This window comes from Armigeres subalbatus, chromosome 3 (genome assembly GCF_024139115.2).
Source record: "Armigeres subalbatus isolate Guangzhou_Male chromosome 3, GZ_Asu_2, whole genome shotgun sequence".
Classification (NCBI taxonomy): domain Eukaryota; kingdom Metazoa; phylum Arthropoda; class Insecta; order Diptera; family Culicidae; genus Armigeres; species Armigeres subalbatus.
In genome coordinates this window covers 24,503,263-24,519,624 of record NC_085141.1, presented here as the reverse complement: position 1 = coordinate 24,519,624, position 16,362 = coordinate 24,503,263, and the positions used below count along the sequence as shown (strand labels likewise).

Genomic DNA, 16,362 nt, shown 5'->3' with positions numbered 1-16,362 from the left:
GTTTTTTACAATATGTTTTTCAATTACATTTTTGATTGATTGAGGTTGTTTAATAATCCACGAGAAAGGCACAATCACTGCTAGGTAGATAAATCTGGGTTTTATCTCTAATAAAACTATCTAGATATTCATAATATTGTTTCATAGTAACTATTCCTTCTTTGAAAATTTCTCATTATTCAACTTTGATTGACGAGATAAGAGTATTACTTCTGCTTGAAATTGAATGCATTTCAAAATTTCTTTGGAATAAACCAACTATCTGATTGTTATCAACTTTGTCATTATTGATTTATTGGCATTTATCGATGAGTACAATATAAACTGCTCAAAGTAGGAGGGAGCAAAGCAATGAAGAATATGGATGGATTGATATCGCAAGCAAGCGACAAGTGTGAAGCGAACAGAATTTGAATCTGTTTTTAGCAGAGGGCCAATCGAAATTCTGTTATTCTGTCTGCTATTCGTCGTTTGAGAACAGTTATATTAATCTGCGCCAGAGATTCATACAAAAGTTGCGCTACTACTCTTCATGGTTCATCCCTCAGCTCCTACTTTGCCCAAGTCGATCTTATTAGAACCGCATTTCTATTTTTATTCCTTTTATTTGTAATCAATTGGCTAAAAGGCTAAAAGTAAGAAAACAAATTTAAGCTTTCTTCTGAGTGAAGTACCCTTCAATGAGCTTAGCGGTACTACTGTCAACAATATAAATATTTATTTGTCCATTTACTTTATAAACAGAGTAATATTCAATGAAAATGACTGCACTCAGTAATATTCAGGATAAACATGTGCCTCTGCTGCAGGTTCGTCGGGTTCATTTGAATCAGCATTCTCACCACTATCCGGACCACCCAGAAGCTCCAGAATATGTACCGGGCACTCAATAAAATTCCGAATCAGGTTCATAATCATTTCGTAGAATTTCACGTTCTGCTCCATTTGCTGCTTGGTTGGTGCATCCCGCGCCACCAAACTACGCAACGAAGGATCCCGCAGGTACTGCACCGCCGGTTTGAATTGCTCCATCTGGTGACCGTAGGCTCGAATTCGATCCCTCAAGCGATGAGCTTCGAAGCGCAAGTCACCTTCTGCGATGTGCTGCATTTGTTCCGATGGCCAGCCGCGGCGAGCCGTTCGATTGGAATATACGTCAAACTTTTTCTGCAACGATGAGGCGGATTTGTGCAGGGGACCTAAACGCTGCTCGGCGTTATGAACCAGATGGCCGAAATCGGATACAAATGCTTTCAACTGTCGGGCTGACGTTATGTTCGGGAGTGTCGAATGCCTTGGGTGTTGTGCTGAAAAAGATGTTCAAATTATAAAACCCGTTCTTAATCCAGAATGAGTAATTCGGAACACAAAAATCGAAACCGATCTTCATGAGCTCGAAGCCAATCATCGAACTAAAGTTCAATTTTCCGCACCAACTCCGGCAGCGCTGCATCCCGAGTGAATTGATAGATGCGTCACGACGAACGTCAGAAGCCAGACCGGCAGCAAAGTAGACGACGACGACATCGTCGTCCGAAGTGACATTTTCCGGACAAATAGCGCTCTGCTCGTTCAACACACACTCAACCGCCCGGTTAACCATGGGAAGCACCGTTGCGTTGCTGCTCCTGAATAGGATCGCTGAATCGGGTGTCGAATAATAACCGAAACGGGTGCCAATAAATTTCGGTACTATAATCCGCTTATTGACTCGTTAACAGGCCCGACCGGCGAAGTCCAGTCGACTGATGCCTTCGATGGATCGTGAGGCGAGGCTTTTGTAGCGCTTGGGTGGTATGACGAAAATGCACTTTTCGCTAATTGAGAAATAGCAGTGAAATTGAATTGCGTTTGCCAAAGATAAATGTCGTCAATCTTTACTGCAAGCCGTGAGTTAGGGCGGTGATGGTGGAATTTTTCAATCACTAGCCGGCTGAATCCGCGTGCCAAGAAACGAGTATTGGAACTGAGGGGCAGCTGTTTCCGAGGCGATTGATGGTGTTTATTGGGGGATTAGTTGACGTATGGTCCACTTGCATGGATTAGCGATATTTCGAACGTAGTGGAAATATCAAGTGATCACGAGTGATATAAAGAAGAAATATTATTAGAATGGCAGCGTGTATTGAAGGCACTGCAGAATCAATTTTTCAATTTGCGACACACAGCCGTATGCTCGTCGATATTCCAGAGGAAAACGGCGTTTGTAAGCTGATTCAGCCCATTATGTGTAGAGATTAAGCAACTGAATAAAACTTTTACCGGATTCACGGCAAACAATATTATCAATGAGATCATGGCTATGCAAATTTTGGCAGAAGCTAGCAAGTTAACCGATTTGTTTTGATTAAGTTGAAGCTTTTTAAACATTTGAGAAAATTGTCAATGGGTTTAGCATGGATGAAAACATCACTATGTAGGTACTCGATGATAAAAATAAGGATCCTTATGGTTTAAAAAAGTTATTTTAGACAAACCGAAATGAAGCTCAAAACTACATACGAGACGGCTCAGAATTTCTCGCTTTTCACGCTACTTTCATTGCTATGCAGATGGAGACGCATGGTACGGCATTTTTACAGTTTCGAAATCTCACGAATTTTAATTTTTTTTTTTATTTCTTTATTAAAGAGGCTTGCAGCCCTAGGCTGACTCACCTCTGTAAATTTTAAATGATATTCCATTCTGCACACGGTTGATCGTACAAGTGATCAGATTTGCCAAAAAGCTGGTTGGCTTCATAAAATCATTGCAGTTTGGATAGTTAAGATCAGTAAAATAGGACTGTCAAGCACTTATCTGAAACGGTATATAGTTTAAAGAGAAACTATATACCGTTTCAGATAAGCGCTTCGTTTTATATAAATCTTGAACTCCTTATAATTTCTTATTCGTAATGAGTACTCAAGAATTGAAACTCATAGTCAATGGTTTTTTCATAAAGGTTAACGGAAAGTCTAGTTGTAGTCGAACAACCCATTACAAACACCATGCACCTCCCTTCATATTTACCTACCCAGTTTGTGTGGCAGCCGACTATAATTTTAGCCACATCTAGCACAATTATAGTTTCAGTGATAATAATTCCATTAACATAACTCATAAGCGATCCAATTAACGATTATTTCGTATTCTTCCTTTCGCACTCAACAAGTGATTAACAAACTCCGGCGTGTCGTAAAACGAATGCAAACAAATCGATAAAACCCGTCCGAGCCCACTTTTCGTTGGATTTCTTTTTTTTTATCTCGACCCAGCTAATTCTCAGAACATGCTGTAAACCCGTGTTATAAATAATTCAATTTGTACTGCATTTTGTCGGTTCCTTCCCAGAGCGATTTGGAAAGCGAAGTCGACTTTCACCCCGCCAATCCAAAGCTTATCCCATGTCAATCCGGCCGGTGGACACGGCGGATGACTTTTCAGCTCTGATGCAGGATGACACGGTTTACAGCATTGGCATACAGGCGGATAGGTTTCCCGCTGGTTTGCCCTGTTTGCTTCCTGATGAGTTGGTTGGTGCTTCACACTTCCAACATCGAGAGCCACTCCTGTGCCACTTTTACACTGTGTCTATATATTCAAAAACTTCAGCAGAATTGAAATGAGAAGTCCTGACGAACCATAATGCAAGATGTGGCTGACACGCCAAGAAGGTTGCCGCAACTTTTAAACCTGCGTGTTCGTTCGAAATTCGTTAGAAGTGGTAAAATGCGAGGGCTGGGGGAGAGCTTTTCGCTGAATAATTCAACAGGCCGTCGATCAGCTGTCTCAGCGGGGGTTAACAGAGGAAATCGACCGTTTGTTACACTTTTTACTTAGTTGGGAAATTCTACTCAGTTTCAGGAAAAGGCGTCTCGCAAAGTAATATGCGGAAGACGGAAATACGTTTCCGAGAATGATGTAATTTGTTGAGTGTATGTTTAAAGCGTTTTGGGAATTATCTCTCAACCCTCGTCTCTATGGGAATTATGTTGACCAGATTCGATAATTTCCTGTACAGTTTCCATGGATTCTTAACACAACAGTCCATAAAAAATCTTGTTACAAAAGTTTTTTCACGTGTTTTTAGTAGATGAGAAATTCATTGCGTACACAATTGAATTAAGCTCTAGCAAATATCTTCCAAATACATCAAACTGTTGAATATTTTTACTTTCAGAATATTTTTGAGGGAATTCACTTGAAATGCCTTTTTTGTCAATTTATTTTTCACTTTTCACTGTTTTCATGCTTTCTGGTCAAGGCCATGATGGATACTGTCGTAGAGTGGAGACCACAGGCGCTGTTCAGTACGAAATGAGTTAACAATGGAATTATCCATACAGTGAATAGTACCATTCATAGAAATACGAATTTGTAATAAATATTATCCACTGCATGCAGTTCACAGACAGAGCGCTGATTGATAAGGAAAAACAGTAATAAATTAATATGATCATATCCATATTTGCAACCGAATCTTGGTTTGCGGTTTGTTAGCCTTAAAATTACGCACTTTCGTGATAAAATGTTTACGGTACTTCCGAAGAATGAAAGTTTTTTCAAAAACTATCTGGGGAAATAAACTCACTTTAATGATATGCGTTATGAAGTTCTTCTATATGAACATTGATCTTTTGATTGAAATGTTTAAATTGCTGACGAAAATATAAGTATAATAATGCCATTTTCTTGGAAGAAGTAAAACTAAATTATTAGAATGGAAAAAATGTTCTACTGTTGGTTACCTTAACTTGAGAAATTTTTTTCCCATCCTCCTTCCATTTGTTGTCATCATTGTGACTGTGTAAAATCATTAAATAGACCAAGGTCCAGTTGAGTTCAGTTCATTTTCTTCAATTGAATTTTCTGAAACCTTTTCTTCATTAATATCGGAACATGAAAAAAATTGATTTCGTTCATTAAAGATTAAAGCACGTTGACATGATAGTTGATAATTATTGGGTTTTCCTTGAATTATTAATCTAGTAATTTTTTAGTTGAGTTTCGCGGAGCCCTAATTTGTTTTGAGTAAGTACTTGTTACAAAGCAGTGTAAGGCAACATTATTCTTACATGAAGTTCAACATAAAGCAGGTTTAAATCTGCGAATAAAAACAGACATTTGCTATTTTGTAGGGACTGACATCGAAGTATGTTTGGTGTTTGGCCTACATAAAATGCACAAAGTGATGTATTTCATTTATCATGCTGATAACACGATTCAAACTTTCTATATGGTGTATCAATAACTTAGTAGTACGAACTTACGAACGAAAAACTGGGCACAATGAAAAGCTTCCCTTGTTATGTAATGTTAAACAATGGGATTCATGTAGTATATTCTCTGACATCCTTCGCGGGCCGCAGAAAGAGGCTTGGAGGGCCGCAATTTGGGGATCACTGAGCATACCCTAAAAAAATGTCAATGCATTGTGTTCTGCTTCTGTGCAATTTTTTACATAATCTAAGGCCGACACAAATATTTAAAATCAATTATGTTTCTCCTCTCCCCTGAGTTTTGCTCAAAACTAATATTTTAAGGAGGCAACAACAAAAAAAAAATCGGTAAATTATGAAGATTTTCAAAACATTCTTTAACAAATCCGAGGATTTTTAGGTTTTTTTTTTTTTTCATTTTAGTTTGAATATTTTTCTTATTTTCATTTAGATTTTTTTTTTTTTACTAATTTTATTTGCTAATTATCTAATATGTACATGCATTCATCTCATAGACTAGGTGTTCCGTGTTTTCTTAACACTATCATCCTTATTTGCTATGTTACATTTTTAGTTATTATTAATACATTTCAATTGCCTCTGGCAGTTAGAATATTTCCTCTGGTTGAATTACAATTGCACCATGTAGGAATTACAATGTTTTCTACTTAAACTAAACTTAACAATTTATACTAAGGGTACAAGGGCTAATCGTTGCAATATAAGATTGCAACGATTTTTTATCTAAAATTGAAATTATTTTGTTGGACATTTGTTGCAATGTCTCAATATTAGAAATTCTATGAAGTTCATTGGTACTATACCACAGAGGCAACAGAATCATTTTCAAAATTTTTATTTGAATCCTCTGGAGTGCCTTCTTTCTGGTATTGCAGCAACTAGTCCATATTGGCACAGCATACAACATGGCAGGTCTAAAAATTTGTTTGTAAATCAAAAGTTTGTTCTTAAGACAAAGTTTTGATTTTCTGTTATCAAAGTGGATATAGACACTTAATATATTTGTTACATTTGGCTTGAAAGGCCTTCAATGTGATTTTTTAAAAGTTAATTTTGATCTAGCAGAAGTCCTAAATATTTAGCTTCGCTAGACCAATTAATTAGAAACCCATTCATAGTGACAATATGACTGCTAGAAGGTTTCAAATAATAAGCTCTCGGCTTATGTGAGAAAATTATAAGCTGAGTTTTGGAAGCATTCGGGGAAATTTTCCATTTTCGCAAATAAGTGAAAAAAATATCCAAACTTTTTTGCAATCTACTACAAATGACACGAAGGCTTCGCCCTTTGGCTGAAAGGCCCGTGTCATCTGGAAACAAAGATTTTTGACACCCTGGTGGTAAATTAAGTAAGACAGAAGTAAAAATGTTATACAATATGGGCCCCAGAATGCTGCCTTGGGGACACCAGCAACCCTTACAGGTAATCTATCAGATTTAGTATTCTGATAGTTTACCTGCAGTGAAACAATCTGATAAATAATTTAGGATCAGTTTAATAATGTACAGAGGAAAAATTAAAATTCATCAATTTTACAATCAAACCTTCATGCCAAACACTGTCAAATGCTTTCTCTATATCAGAAGAGCAACTCCAGTCGAATATCCTTCAGATTTGTTGAGCCGAATTAAGTTCGTAACTCTTAATAACTGATGAGTGGTTGAATGCCCATGGCGAAAACCAAATTTCTCAGCAGCAAAAATAGAATTGTCATTAATATGAACCATCATTCTATTTAAAATAATCTTTTCAAACAGTTTGCTTATTGAAGAAAGCAAACTGATTGGGTGATAACTAGAAGCATCAGCTGGATTTTTGTCCGGCTTCAAAATGGAACAACTTTGGTGTTTTCCATTTGTCTGGGAAGTATGCCAATTGAAAACATTTGTTAGATAAATTAACCAAAAAGGATAAAGAGCTCTCAGGAAGTTTTTTGATAAGTATGTAGAAAATACCATCACTTTCATGTTTTTCAATTTTCTAGTAATAGATCTCACTTCATCCAAATAAGTTCCCAACGAAGGGTCGAAAACATTATCTTGTTTGAGAATGTCTTCGAAGCTTCGTGTAACCTGATGCTCAATTGGACTAGTGAGACCTAGACTAAAATTAGTAGGCACCTCGAACTGCTGAGCAAGTTTTGAGCCTTTTCGCCATTTGTTAATAAAATTCTATTTCCCTCTTTAAGCGCTGGAATTGGCTTTGAGGTTTTTAAAGCATTTTGTTAATTTCAAAGGGTTTCGAACTGGGATCCAACTTCGAGACATCATTCTCAAAGTTGGTATTTCTCAGAATAGCGAAACGTTTTTAATTTAATTTTAATATCTCGCCAAATAACTTTCAACGCGGGATCGCGAGTTCTTTGGTATTGCCTTCGCCTCACATTTTTAAGACGGATCAGTAGCTGAAGATCGTCGTCAATAATAATGGAGTTGAATTTAATTTCACATTTAGGAATTGCAATGCCTCTGGCTTCGACAATTAAATTTGTCAAAGATACGAGCGCATTGTCAATATCACTTTTGGTATCCAAAGGAATATTAACATCAAAATTCCTATCGATATATGTTTTATATAAATCCCAATCAGCTCTATGATAATTAAAAGTAGAGCTGATTGGATTATAAATAGCTTCTTGTGAGATTTGAAATGTCACAGGAAGGTGATCAAGTCAAAGTCAGTATGAGTTACCAATTGGCCACACAGCTGACTTGAATCCGTTAAAACTAAATCAATTGTAGAAGGATTTCGACTGGAAGAAAAACAAGTAGGGCCATTGGGATATTGAAAAGTATAATATCCCGCAGAACAATCTTCAAATAAAATTTTGCCGTTGGAATTGCTTTGAGTATTATTCCATGAACGGTGTTTGGCATTGAAGTCACCAATTACGAAGAATTTTGATTTGTTGCGAGTCGAATTTGAAAGATCAGCTTTCAACAAATTATTTTGCTGTCCATTGCATTGAAAAGGCAAATAGGCTGCAATGAAGGAAAATTGACCAAAATTTGTTTCAACAGAAACTCCCAAGGTTTCAAAAACTTTGGTTTCAAACGAAGAAAATAATTTATGTTTGATACGTCTATTATTGACGATGGCGACCCCACCACAGGCGCTGTCAAGACGATCATTTCTGTAGATAAAATAGTTTGGATCTCTTTTAATGGAGAGTCCTGGTTTTAAATACGTTTCAGTTATAATGGCAATATGCACATTATGAACTGAAGGAAGTTGAATAATTCATCTTCCTTACCCTTTAGAGGAAGCGGGCAATCCAATTTAGAACTTTAACACAATTATTTAGATCCATTAAAACGGAGTCCGATAACAATTTTTTGTGTGTACTTTATACCAACCTGAACAGCTTCTGGTATGGTATTTGCTTTGAACATTGCATCAATCATGTGATGCAATTGTTCAGTTAAAAATCAAAATCAAGCAGTCATGCTACCTGAATCAGCAACATGACCATTATTTTCCGTTGGGACATGGGTATAAACCTCATTTGAGAAGAGAAATTTTGTCTACCAGCAGCGATGTTTGCATACGTAGGTACATTCGAAAATTGGAATTTACTGAAGTGCTTGCTACCCGTTGACGAGCGGCAAAATTTGTTTGTGAATTGTGCTGGGTATGAATTGCTCGACCGGTAACTGGTTTCGAAATTTGAGCGTTTGAAAAATTTCTACCCGTCGAATCTGGGATCCGATTGGAATTTCCGTCATCAATTTTCCACGAGGAATTCAAAACTTTTTTGCGTGAAGACATTCCCAGAAATTGGATTTATGATTGCCCCCACAATTTGCACATTTAAATTTATTGGAATCTTCTCTCACAGGACATGCGTCCTTGGCGTGAAGGGTTCCACCACAAATCATGCATTTAGCATCCATGTGACAATGTTTGGTTCCATGACCCCACTTTTGGCACTTACGGCACTGGGTGGGGTTTTGGAAATTTCCCCCAGGCCTGCGGGAAATGTTCCCCATATGTAACACGGACATGAGGACATAATACAGGCCTTTTCCAAACTTTTCATATTATTTAGTTCACTTTGTTAAAATGAACTAAATAAAATTCTTGAGAAATGCCCCTCTGGGGAGAAGTACCAGAGTGGGATTTCTTTCATTTTCACTCTCTAATTACTTGACTGGTGAAAATCCAGTAATTGAGAAATTTCAATTTTAATCTCATCCAGGAAGTCATCACTGGGGAGACCTTCAAGACGACTTTGGACAATCGCCAGTTTTGTCGTCGTATGAAGAATTTAGGCGCTCTCAGTTAAATACTGAAGAAGACGTTTGCGATCGTCAGATCCCGCAAACGCGCAGCATCTTCTAGCAATCTGAAATGAAACCTTGATCCCCTGAAGGTTACTCAAAATCTCATTCCGAAGCCAGTAAACTGGCAACAGATACACAATTGGCGGAATCCTTTGTTTTTCGCATGAATCGAATCACCTGAGAGGTATATCTGATTTGCTCAATTCATTATTATCAAATCGAACTGATTGCTCAGTTCGATTGAGAAGAAATTCGATATTAGAGAGAAGGAAATCTGAATTTCAGCCTTCATTTTTTCCGCGCTTTGTAGGACGGTCTTGAAACCTTTTCTTTGAAGGAAGTGGAGAATTCAGAGACTCCTTCCTCTTGTTTTTATTAATGCTCATGGCTGAGCGTGGAGACGTGACCTTCTAAGAGGTTTTTCCAGAACGGTGTCCCTAGGATTACCACCGCTTGTCGGAATTTACTTCCGCAAACGGGTCCAATCAAAACGAAGGCACGGGTCCTTGCAAAGACTACGGACTAGTGGGTACAAATAGCGCTAAGAAGCACCATTGAAATTAAAATAGCTTGGGTAGTATTAAAAACTTCCTTCCGCAAAGAGATAAAGAACCGCACAGCACGAAAGCACGATGCGGTCTGCTTTTCATTACATTGATTATTACAGCGCCTCCATGCTAAGCGCCAGCGAAAACAGAACCCCAAACTAAATGACGTGCGTGAATGCCACCGTATAGGCTGGATCCGGAACCAGAGGGTTTGGTGGAGGTGGGACTAGAACCATGATTACGCTTATAGGGCGAACGTGCAGCCAATTATGCTACGGACACTCATCTTAAGGACATAGTTGAAGAGTATCACGATGGCAGTCAATATGGACCGGACCTTTCACGGTCACGCACCCTCTCCACCAACATTCGAATGCATCGAATAGTATCGAACGAAAGTTTAATATTAACATTAACCTGTTCCCAGCATATTTATTTACTTCCTCATAAAGAACATGTTTCTTCAAAGAGTCGTATGTATTTCGGCTCGAAATCAGTTTCAGCAGTTGATGCGCCGACGCGTGGTACGTTGTTCCGTAAGAGCTGGCGGATAAAAGGCGTTTTGCCCCTCCTTCCTCTATTCTGCTTGACGCAAAACAAATTCGGTTACCGTGGGGACCGAAATCTTAGCACTGAATTCTTCCACTTCGTGAGATATCACTAACAGTGGACGTATTTGAATCAGATCATTTAATCAATTTTCGTTGTTTTCAATGCAATACAGTGGACACATAAAAAAAGAGGCCCTCAGGCACCTGTTTCAATAACGAACGTTCATTTGAATTCGATTCTATTTTCTAGAGCCTTTTTACTAAAATTAGGTGCTCAAGTGTACGGATTTCGATGCACCACGGTACTATGTTGCACTGCATGTTTCAGTTATGCCCTCTGAGGAGTTCAATGAGTTTTGCGTCCCGCAAAAATCAGCAAGATCCCTGAGCTTTTTGTTTATTGTTTGAACTACGCTAACTATTAGTTTGCTGCTACCAGTGCCGGTGTTCACATTCGCTCTGAGATATTTTTTTTCGGGCAAGATTCGCAATAAATATTAAGTTTTTATTCAAATAATGACTAATAGAAAACGAAGTTTGAAATGCATCCCATCAACATTTCGGATGGCTCCTGTGGGAAACTTGTTTAATTATGCTGTGATAAGAAGTGAAGTGCATTGGTAATCATAGAAAGATTATAAATTGGCACGTGGCTGCTGTTTTGTTTTGAACCAAATACATAGAATACAATGAAGAAATATGTTCATTTGATGAAGTGAATTCAATAGAGGAAAACAGGTTAGTAATTTAAAATTGTACTTTTGTTCGATGTTGTTCATAGCATTTGAATGTTGGTTGGCGAGGGGAGAGGATAGTGAGGGACTCAGTTGCGGACGGTGCCATATGACTTCCATCACGGTACTCCTCCAACTACGTCCTGAAAGGAGAGATGACATCCACCATTGCCTCAAACCGGACAAGCCCCCACGTTTAAAGAAGAAATCGCAGACAGACGTTCAAGCTCGACTCATTAACTTGTGTAAAAAACCATGCCTGATTGCCAAGAGCAATAAGCGAGAAGAGATGGTACATGTTAAAGTTGGAAATCGATAAAATGTGGGAAAATCAGGTATTTTGCAAATTTATGGAAAATGGTGGTGTTTAAGAAAAAGTAGTGATAAGGAATGAAGTTGAGGTGAAAAGGTTATCTGCACTTAGTTTGCACTGATAGTCTAATATGTTGGAATTTTGATTTTATACATTGGAAAAACGCCATCTCTTGATTATGTATTGTTTGACTGGTACCTTATTGCCATCCACCATGCAAAACATTCCGATAGATGCGTTATTTCGAAGAATAACAACCTGCTTTTCACTCACAAAACATGAATCCAATGGAAGGGTAACAATTATCATTGCATTAAATTGCATATTATTCGACAACTCGACCGTACAATTTTTTTTTGTCAAATATCTTGGCTTGGAATGTGATGTTCTCGATAATAAACAATGTGGACTCGCTTGACTGTGTAAAGCGCATGTGCAAATTGAAAAAATCAAACATTCGAAAGATATTCAATTTACAAAAAGAGTTAACCGCGGTGGAGGTTGGTACTCAGATTCTGATGGCTTTCCGCAACGACCTTTGGGCGATGCGTAGCGTTTTTCAACGCTGCGCATGCGTTAAAAGGACGCATGGTATCGGGAAAAAGCGGTAACGCAGCGTCGCCGCACCGATGCACACCTGCGTTTTTCAACGCCACGTGCACGCAGCTACGTGGGCATCGGCCTAAGGGTCTGTTGTGCAGGGTTACGCCTATCAGAGTAGGAGGGACAAGAGACGTGGATTCTTTTTCGCAAATTTCATATCAATTTGTCCATTTCGAAACATGTGCTGTGCATATGCACAGCCAAGATATTTAACAAAAAAATATCATTGATTCGTATTCGACTAATGCATGCTTTCTACAAAAGGATTATGTCTTCTGAATGTAATTATTGAGCTGTTATATTCACCATACCAGGTTTTTGTCCAGTACAACTTAGTCAATCAACTGATTTAGTGATCACAAAAAAATATGCCATATGCCTGCCCAGGACTGTCGATCTCGCCGATTCCATATTCGCTGTCACCCGTTGCATGCACCTGATCTCTGGGCGCCACTCATTTTTGCGTGTACTTTCTTGTGACCAAATCCTTAACGGCAACGAATTTCTGCTGCGATTAATCAGCGCGTCAATGTCAATAGAACCCCTACGAATGCTTCACCACAATCATTCAAATGGACTTATTTTAATGATGAAGCCTTCGCAAGGCCACTAGGAACAAGCATGGACACGCTGGGTTGCTGGGTAGCCCAATTAAACTCAACTCCCAAACATTTGGAGAACCTAGAAAATCTGTCTTGGACTTATTTGAATGTTAAAGCTTTCGCAAAGGCTCTAGAGACTTGTGTGGACATGTTTGATGTTCATGGGTTCATGTTTCATATACATAATATTTTCATTTATTTAGAGCAGCTTCACCACAATCTTCCAGATGTATTGGAAGTTTTATTCGCTCAAATCTCATACAATTGAACCATATTGAATAGCTCTTTTCATACGGACTGATAAACGGACCATTAAATCGTTAAATATACGCTTTTGGGCCACCTAGTTTTCTCAACCATAAAAAGGAGAAGATGCAGAGGGAAGGGTTTTCATGTACTTAAAAATATATATATGTATATTCCCTATGATTCTAGTGAAAACTACAAGCAAAAAAAATCTAAAAACCTTCGAGATAAATGGTGTTCAAAACTAAAAGTACCGATTCACTACCTTATCCGGAATTTTGCCAACAAAAAAGTTATCGAAGATCCGGGTTTCAATTTGTTAAGCGTCTGGCTGATTTTCTGGCTCAAAAACGATGTACAGAAAGATTATTATTTTCTACACACAAAGACGCGTTTGCGAATTGAAGTTATGACGCAGTTTTTTATCTCTATGGAGTTGAACAGAACACCCTTAAAATTTGTAGAATCCGCAAGCTTACCCAATGTTCGATAGTACAGATAGTAAACGATTTGCAGTGAACAAGCCATCAAGCGAACGGTTATAACATCTTTGGACGAAATAGCTTTTTATGTCTCCAACCATTTTTAACATGCTACTGTCAAACGGATAATACTAAACATGTTTCAAAATATGAGCACATTTTGAGGATAGCATCTCGGAATCCACAAAATATTCACTGCGTTTTAACTAATAATATGAAAGAATCGCACAACAGTCATTTTTATTATTCCACATGATGCGACGCAGCAAAGCTGAAATGATAAAAACAAAAGTTGCCCGTTGCCTCCGTATTGAGTGATGTGTCATTGATAAAGTGAGTCAATTTAGCTTTGGATTCGGTGATGCTTGTCCTTAAAGCACCTAATCACTTGAAGCAGAAAGTGTGAATTAAATTCAACGTCGTTTCCGGAAGGTAACGACGTCGTGTATCGCAAAGCGAAATGTCTAATTCGATACAACCCATCATGCCAATAATAATACCCACTGTATGTTAACAATGCCGCTTGACTCCTGACTCAATGCACGATCGTTTGTGCAATATTACTTATAGATTTAGCGGAATAAAATCGAACAATTGTCAGTTCTTCTTATTTTACATACAGTGATTTATTGGCATCCTTTCCATGTTCCATTTTTTCTGTTTTCTGGGAATCGATAATTTCGTATTTTATCCCAATTGATTGCTTCCATCATGCACATGGTGAACCGACGATGCCCAAATTTGTTTTTATTTTAAACCAATCTTTTATTTCTTTGTATTATAATTATGACCTGAGCGAGCCAAGATTGAACTCAATTATTGTGACATCATTAGAGTTATTGAATAGTTTTAACCGTCAAATTTGAAGTCCATTATAAAATACATTGAATTCAAAAATCTTAAATCATAGCATTCACAACATGCGCTGGATAGGTAACAGATTTCCTTACACTTACTTAACACTTCCTTAAAATTATTATAACACAATTTTGACCACTTGAACGATCTCAATCAATGCAATCACTAAGATAAATGACTCAAGCAAACCTTCGTCTGCTCGATCTGAAACCGAACAAACGAAAAAAGCCAAGTTAAATGTTCGATTGCAAATAGTACCTACCCCCAATATCGACTCTGTCCTATATTTATTAAGCAGTTTATGCCTCATTGAGGAAAAAACGGTTGTCACGGTGAACTTGAACAACGGATCCGGTTTTTATCATCAGACGAGTCCAAGACTAGGAGTAAAAAGGATGGAGTTTTATTATTTTCTCACCGTTGCTAATGAAGGTCTTTGCAATAATTGAGTCGCCATGAAACCTCCAATTTATGGATTCGATGGGAATAAATTGAACCAATTTTACTGTAGATCTTCTGGTGGTTCCGCTCCGTATTATAATCGCAATGGTTTCCGAAATAGTTATCGCTGAGAATAAATTATGTTGGGATGATATTAAATCACATTAATTGAACTGAATCTGCTTTCACGTAATATTTGAGAAAAATATTGCAGGCATGATAGCGCTTGAGTTTTTTGGTAGAATCTCATTGTTCCACATTCTCCGAAAAATTGACTCACTGCGGAATTTGAGAATTGAGTTCTTCCTCAACACTCGATTCCAAGAAAACCATTCCAATATCCATGTATAACCATTGAATTAACATCAAATTTTTATTCCTACTGGCAACACGTTTGATTTCCCACGGGAAATTCGCTCAAATTATTATTGAAATAGCTTCGAATTTCAACAAGATACTTCGTAAGAATTCTGAATTTCAAATCAATTCCAAAGAAACAATATGAAATCTTAATAACTTTTTTTAAATTCGAAACGAAAACTTGTTTGAATTTTACGGAAAAATTCTTTTGAATTTCTACGGAAATACGTTCAAACTTCCAATAGAAGTTTGTTGATATCTCCCTGGAATTCATAGAATTAAAATTAGGTCTCAATGATTTGAATTTGGAAAATTTGTCAAGATTTCCTTTCTTAAACGGAATTTAAATTGCAATTGTCGAATCTTCACAGGAAAGTCGCCTCGAGTTTCACAGTAGACTAGTTTCGAGTTTTCTCTGTTAAATTCAATCGAATGATTACTAGAAAACATCAAATGTCGTATTTCCAAGGGTAAGTTTGAATTCCCAGCATTTTTCGAATTTCCAAAAGAAATTTATTTCAACTTCCAACGGAAATTTATTCAAAAATAAAAGAAAATTTGTTTGAATTTACAAAAAAAATATCAATTTCCTTTTGTAAAAACTTGTTTGAATTTTTGGGAAATTCTTTTCAAATTCCAAAGGGAAGTTCGTTTCAACTTCACGGAAGAATCGACGAATATTCAATCGATTCATTTCATTTATTTTTTTGCATCTAAACAGATAACATTGAATCAACAATTTGACGCCAATACGTCTGAGGCGCATCTCTCCACCTCGATACGCCCCACGCCTCGCCAAGTCGTTCTGCACCTGGTCGCCCATCTCGCCTGCTGCGCTCCACGCTGTCTCGTACCCGCCGGATGGAAGCGAACACCATCTTTGCAGGGTTGTGTCCGGCATCTTGCACATGTCCTGCCCATCGTACCTTCCGGCTTTAGCTCCTTCTGATACTGGGTTCCAGAGTGGGCGAGCTCATGGTTCATTCTTCGCCGCCACACACCGTCTCTTGCACACCGCCAAAGATGGTCCTAAGCACCGTCTCGAAATACCTCCGAGTGCTTGCAAGTCCTCCTCGAGCATTGTCCTATGTTTAGTCCGTGAGGACAACCGGTCTTAT

General features: G+C 37.9%; 2 protein-coding genes across 12 annotated transcripts in view; both read right to left on the bottom strand.

Moving 5' to 3' along the window:
* The window catches only part of LOC134219152 (high affinity cGMP-specific 3',5'-cyclic phosphodiesterase 9A), a 782,997-nt gene that overhangs the window by 289,943 nt on the left and 476,692 nt on the right, over positions 1 to 16,362 (bottom strand). The gene's annotated exons all lie outside the window — the stretch shown is intronic.
* On the bottom strand, positions 549 to 1,763 carry LOC134220564 (uncharacterized). The gene is made up of 2 exons (XM_062699648.1): positions 1,434 to 1,763; positions 549 to 1,307 (listed from the first exon to the last, which is right to left on the bottom strand). The coding sequence occupies exons 1-2, from the start codon at positions 1,543 to 1,545 to the stop codon at positions 772 to 774; spliced, it is 648 nt and encodes a 215-aa protein (XP_062555632.1). The 5' UTR covers positions 1,546 to 1,763; the 3' UTR covers positions 549 to 771.

Excerpts from the sequence above, each read along its gene's own strand:
- LOC134220564 (XM_062699648.1), bottom strand. The coding sequence starts at position 1,545 with ATGTCACTTCGGACGACGATGTCGTCGTCGTCTACTTTGCTGCCGGTC. Across the intron at positions 1,308-1,433 it reads ATGCAGCGCTGCCGGAGTTG|CACAACACCCAAGGCATTCG; the intron begins GTGCGGAAAATT and ends CATCTTTTTCAG.